General features: G+C 51.9%; 1 protein-coding gene across 1 annotated transcript in view; it reads left to right on the plus strand.

Annotated features, from left to right (window-relative positions):
- Positions 1–5602, plus strand: part of ATP10A (ATPase phospholipid transporting 10A (putative)) — a 186271-nt gene extending 180669 nt beyond the window's left edge. Inside the window, exons 18-22 of the mRNA XM_025390833.1 lie at positions 876–1076; positions 3258–3338; positions 3418–3522; positions 4012–4199; positions 4346–5602. Of these exons, the coding sequence (XP_025246618.1) occupies positions 876–1076; positions 3258–3338; positions 3418–3522; positions 4012–4199; positions 4346–4964 (1194 nt within the window). The 3' untranslated portion in view covers positions 4965–5602. The remainder of the gene's footprint in view (positions 1–875; positions 1077–3257; positions 3339–3417; positions 3523–4011; positions 4200–4345) is intronic.
- The last annotated feature ends 398 nt before the right edge of the window (positions 5603–6000 follow it).

The raw sequence follows: 6000 nt of genomic DNA on the forward strand, positions 1-6000 counted from the left end.
GAATGAGGGGTTCATGCTCTGTGCCCAGCTGCATAGCTCATGAGTGTTAGAATGCCTTGCAATCACTGAACTGTCATGCCCACCGTATAAATGCACTCAGGCCGCTGATATTCAGGGATCTAGCAATAGTGAGAAGAGATCTGACCTTCTTCCCACCCCACTGAGCAGGGGCCAGAGGTGGCTGTTCCACCTCCCTGAATCTCACTTTCCTATTCTGCTGAGCCGGGTAGCTGTAGCTATGAGGATCAGAGATGATGCCTCTCCCTCTCCCCCCAGCAGAGGTCCCCGTGGACAATCAGGTCACCGCAGCGACGTTGATGAGGTCGTTGGCTTTGCTATTGTGCTTTTGTGTGTCCTCCCCTCAGTGGGAGTCAGTCACTGCCCACTGCACCTCCTCAGAGAGTATGCAGGTCACTAAAGAGGAGACAGGAGCAGAGATATAGCCACAGGTAGGCTTTGTCTGGGGTCACAGACAGAGGAGGACCGCTAGGGAAGAAGCCACAGCTCATACCTAACTGGCCCTCTTGAAATGTGAGCAGCCCTAGAGCCCTGTGAAACCTTGATTTTGTTTTATGTTAATGATCCAGAGATTGTCAAACACAAAACCTCATCCCCGCAAGGGCTGCTCCCGGAAACTCCCAATTCCCACTGCCAGTTCTTCTTTCTTAAGGGAGTGAGGAGGGCAAAGGGAAGGAGGAAGAGGGAGAGGCGGAGGCCGGCAGCAGGACTCAAGGTCGCGGCTGTCTTTGGAAGAATTGCTGCCAATACAGTTAATCTTGACTGTGAAACGCTACAGGCCTGTCAGCTCCCTCGATGAGAATCCTCAGCAATGACTGAAGACTCGCCTGTTCCTCTTCTTCCTTTCTTGATTTCAGATGTTCGTGGGCCTCCTGTTTTGGTTCCAGTTTTTCTGTGGCTTCTCTGCATCTGCCATGATTGACCAGTGGTATCTAATCTTCTTTAACCTGCTCTTCTCGTCGCTTCCCCCGCTCGTGACTGGGGTGCTGGACAGGGATGTGCCGGCCAACGTGCTGCAGACCAACCCACAGCTCTACAAGAGTGGCCAGAACATGGAGGTAAAGTTTCCCGGAGTTTCCGCCTTCCGCCTCCTGAGCTCTGCCCCCCACATTCACTCTTCCAAAGCGCCAGTCCCCCAGCCTCCCTGGGGGAGATGGACACCCTGGACAAACAGAAATTCTAGAACTCACCATGCTAGAGGAAGGAGAAAAAGGGCCGCTCTCTGGCTGCGGTGCGTTGAGTGTCGTAAGCAAAACTGTCCCCCCTCCAAGAGTCTCCAGGAGCCCAGGGAAAGCCCAGAGTCCAAGTCAGTCGCAGGGGATCACTGAGGCTGGAGGGGGGATTTTTCTAAAGCAAGGAAGAAAATGTGACTGACTTTGATTGGAATTAACAAGAAGACAAACCCACAGGGAAGCCACTGAGCCACTGAAAGAGCAACTAGATTTAAATACATATTGACATTAATATACCACATAGATTCACACACTGATGACCAGCTGTTTCTAGCCAGCCATTGAAGTAAACAGTAAGTGCTTTTCTTTGCCTTGAATTATTCCATGTGGGTAAAAAGAACATGGAGTCTCATTTCTCCTGCAATAATCCCTAATTCCAGATTCATTCACTGGTGAGTTAATGTCCCTTGGTCACCTCTGTGAATATTCAGTTCCCACAGAAGCAGGCTGCATGCACGGGGTGCCGGGAGGCGGAGGGCCAGGGAGGGGAGCAGGGCCTCTGCTTGTTACCTGTTGCTTCAGGGGAATTCCCATCCTTGGCCAGGCCTCAGCCTCCTCGGCCACCTGTGGAACAAAGATGCTGGGAGTGTGTCCTGTCCTGTGGAATTAGGTGGCCCACGAGAGCCCAGCCAGCACTTTCCCTGAGTGCTCAGCCAGAGCTCTTTCCCCAGTCTGTGTCCTGCAGGTCCCGTGCCAGCTGCTCTCGGACTTGGCAGGGTCAAATACACATTTGGTCACCCGGGTAATAGAGACTGTTCATCTATATCAAGGTTATTTTCATTTCTGCCCATGGGCATATAGTTTTTTGCTTTTAACATTGGGACACGTCCATTGTGTGATTTTAAAATCGCTCTTAAGAAACATTCTAAGGGACCCGCCACCAAGAGAGGCAAAACCTGGTCAAAGTGGAAGGAACGCAAGGGCTCAAACTGGGGGAGAATGCCTGGAATTTCAGGTGCTATTCCTACTCGAGAGGCGTGTTCCCTGGGAAGATGTAGAAAACAGTTTCATCTTTTTTTTTTTTTTTATGAGACAGGATCTCGCTCTGTCGCCCAGGCTGGAGTGCAATGGCGCGATCTCGGCTCACTGCAAGCTCCACCTCCCAGGTTCAAGCGATTCTCCTGCCTCAGCCTCCCTAGTAGCTGGGATTACAGGCACCCGCCACCACACCCGGCTAATTTTTTTGTATTTTTAGTGGAGTCGGGATTTCACCATGTTAGCCAGGATGGTCTCCATCTCCTGACCTCGTGATCTGCCCACCTCGGCCTCCCAAAGTGCTGGGATTACAGGCATGAGCCACCGCCCCTGGCCAGTTTCATCTTTTTACTGTGAACCTGGAGCTACTGAAGCCCGTCTTGTTGGTGCACGCGTTCCCAGTGACTCGGCTGCAGATAGTTTTGTAGGTGTTTGCTGGTGCTTTTCACCAGGCCTCTGGGGCCTCACGTCTCCAGAAGTCCTGAGAGAGTGAGCTTTCCCCGGGTGCTTGCCTTGTGCATTCGCTTATGTGTAGTATCCTAGGAAATGTCATTCGAGGTGTCAACCTAAACAGCAAACAGAGAGAGGCTCTCTAGAAGAGAATGGTGTGTATTCGGGAATAGGGCATTGCAATGGGAATATGTGTGCTGTAGTAAACTATGTGCATATTTAGGGAGGTAAAGGAAGACATATGTATTTAAAGGAAAAAAACTTCATGATTGTTTTGAGATGCTCTTTCCTTGGCTACAAGGATAAACGACAAAAATGATGCCTGTCTGAGGTTGGACAGACGGTTGCTGGGCACATGTCCTTACAGACATATTTTTTGTGGATCTGATCATTTTTGTTGTCAGACATTTATGCATAAGAACCCTCCCTTCATGGCCTTTCCCAACTCTCTTCCTCAGGGCTGGTTTTTGTTGTTGTTATTGTTGTTGTTTTTAACACAAGTGACTCCATTTTTATTCTAACTGCTTTCACAGAGGATGCCAGCACTTCACTGTAACATCACTGATTGTTTTTCTGTCCCAGGAATACCGGCCGCGAACGTTCTGGTTTAACATGGCCGACGCCACCTTCCAGAGCCTGGTTTGCTTTTCCATTCCTTACCTGGTAAGTTGGCCCCCGGGCGCAGTTTTTCTTACCAGCTGCCTCCGGGGACCTACAGATCCAGGACCCCGCTGTCTTTCAGGCCTACTATGACTCGAACGTGGACCTGTTCACCTGGGGGACCCCTATCGTGACGATCGCACTGCTCACCTTCCTGCTGCACCTCGGCATTGAGACCAAAACCTGGGTAAGCGCCGCCTGCGTGGCCACGTCTCAGAAGGGCACTGATGCCGTGGACCCTACACTTCCCTGCAGATTCGTGAGGTCGATGTGAGTAGACAGGAGACTGCAGATCTGACCTCAGTGTGATGAGAAGGACAGTGACATGTTCCCGAGCCCTGTGGTGTGGGGAGCTGCTGCAGCCCGATGCTTGCACTTCCCCGGCCATGCTCATCTCCCTCCTGCCTCTTTCCCTCCTCCACCACATTCTCTCCTTTCCCTCCTGTCTTGCCCTCTCACCCCTGACTCCATCTCACCTCCTGTGCATCTCCCAGGGTGGTCCACGGGTTCTGGAGGCCTCACTGAGCCCCACCGGTGACCCATGTCATAGACCGCAGTGTGTCCGAAGGCCTCAGAACCTCACACCCGCTCATTGATGACTGGCGCATTTTTGTTATTGTCATTGTTGTCACTTTCAGGTGGAAATAAAAACCCTTTCTTTCTCATTCCCCCTCAGACCTGGCTCAACTGGATGACGTGTGGCTTCAGTGTCCTTTTGTTTTTCACCGTGGCTTTGATTTACAACGCGTCTTGTGCCACGTGCTATCCTCCGTCCAACCCTTACTGGACTATGCAAGCCTTACTGGGTGACCCAGTGTTTTACTTGACTTGCCTGATGACACCTGTCGCTGCACTGCTGCCCAGGTGGGTGTCGGAGTGGGATGGTGCCGCTGAGCCCCGAGTGAGCCCAGACAGCATTGGCATTGCTTCTGCCCTGTGAGGGTCTCTGGAAGCTCAAAGACACCACCCACAGCAATACCTCACCTTTCGTTTTCATGTGCTCTTTCTAGATTGTTTTTCAGATCCCTCCAGGGGAGCGTTCTCCCCACCCAACTTCAGCTGGCACGTCAGCTGGCCAGGAAGCCCCCCGGGAGACACAGGACTCCCAAAGAGACCTCTGCTCAGGGATGCCTCCCGAAGGACTCAGGAGCCGAGCACTCAGCAGAGAGGACCGTCTCTGTGCCCCTGTCCCAGCCTTCTTGGCACACACAGCAGCCAGCCTGCTCCCCAGAGGCCAGCGGGGAGCCCAGCACGGTGGACATGAGCATGGCATTGAGGGAGCACACCCTGCTGGAAAGGCTGAGTGCGCCGGCGCCCAGGTCCTCCACGCCAGGGGATGCTGTCCCGGGAGGGTGTCCTGAGGAGTCCAAGGTGAGAGCTGCCAGCACCAGCAGGGTGACCCCGCTGTCTTCCCTCTTCAGCCTGCCCACCTTCAGCTTACTCAACTGGATTTCCTCCTGGTCACTGGTCAGCAGGCTGGGGAGCGTCCTACAGTTCGCCCGGACAGAGCAGCTTGCCGATGGACAAACGGGACGCGGACTTGCTGTCCAGCCCCACTCAGGCCGATCAGGACTTCAGGGGCCGGACCACAGACTACTTATAGGAGCATCTTCAAGGCGGTCGCAGTGAAAACCTTGAAATGGCCTTTTTTAATATATATAAATAAATGTTAATATTATTTATGTTTATTATTTGCACAGAAGAATCCTAGGGAGATGTATTCCTAAATGTTTCCCAGGCTAATACAGGAAACGAGGTACCAAAAAAGAAAGTTTATTTTTTAAAGTTCTGAGTAGAGTATATTGAAAAAGAAGAGCTTTAACATATATAAAAGTTTAAAGAAGAGTGACAGTTGAAAAGTGTGTTTAGATTTATTTTTTCATCTCATTTTTAAGAACAAGCAGTGTGATTTGTTTTCTTCAACGTGCATGGCCCTGCTTTCCCTGGGTACAAACGTGTGACCACTCAGTGAATGCAGGCAGGTGTGAACACGGGGGAGCAGTGAGCAGAGATGGCAGAGGGCACAGCACGTGGCCCCCAGACGCAGAGTCCCCCACGGGCTTCCAGTCCCACCGACACAGGAGGGCTGGGCTCTGCTTTATCCAGGTGAGGGAAAGGAGACCTCAGGAAACATTCATGGTTGCGTGCATCCCAGCATTCCGTTCCGGGCAGGCATTTCACGAAGACCACTTAGGTGTTACAGCCTGGTGTAGTATTTTGCCTGTTAAATCATAACAATAAGCAATAAACAACCTTCACTTTGCAAAGAGAGTGTGTCCAGTTACCACTGGTGTATGGAACGATTAATAGCTGACCTCACAGAGTATGATCTGAGGGCACTTCCGTAAGGCAAGTCCTTTTAGAGGCGATGAAGAAAACAGCTGCCTGGCACACACCAAGCTGCTGCACAGCCGGCCACCGCGGCACCCTGCACCAGGCCATCAGCACCGCGTGCCAAGGAGCTCGGCCGACTTCAGGCATTTTTCTAATGAGCCGTTAGTTCTGTCCCTCTAAAACTAGAGAAGGAAGGGGAGGAAATGATAACAATCCCAGGCAGTGCTGTGGCATGTCCTCTTCTGAGTCCTCCTTTCTACTTGTCAAACAGTTCTTAGTTGCTGGCTCTGCTCAGCACTGGGGCTGTGAGGGTGTGCTTCCTGCTGTATGG

Source organism: Theropithecus gelada, chromosome 7a (genome assembly GCF_003255815.1).
Source record: "Theropithecus gelada isolate Dixy chromosome 7a, Tgel_1.0, whole genome shotgun sequence".
Classification (NCBI taxonomy): Eukaryota; Metazoa; Chordata; class Mammalia; order Primates; family Cercopithecidae; genus Theropithecus; species Theropithecus gelada.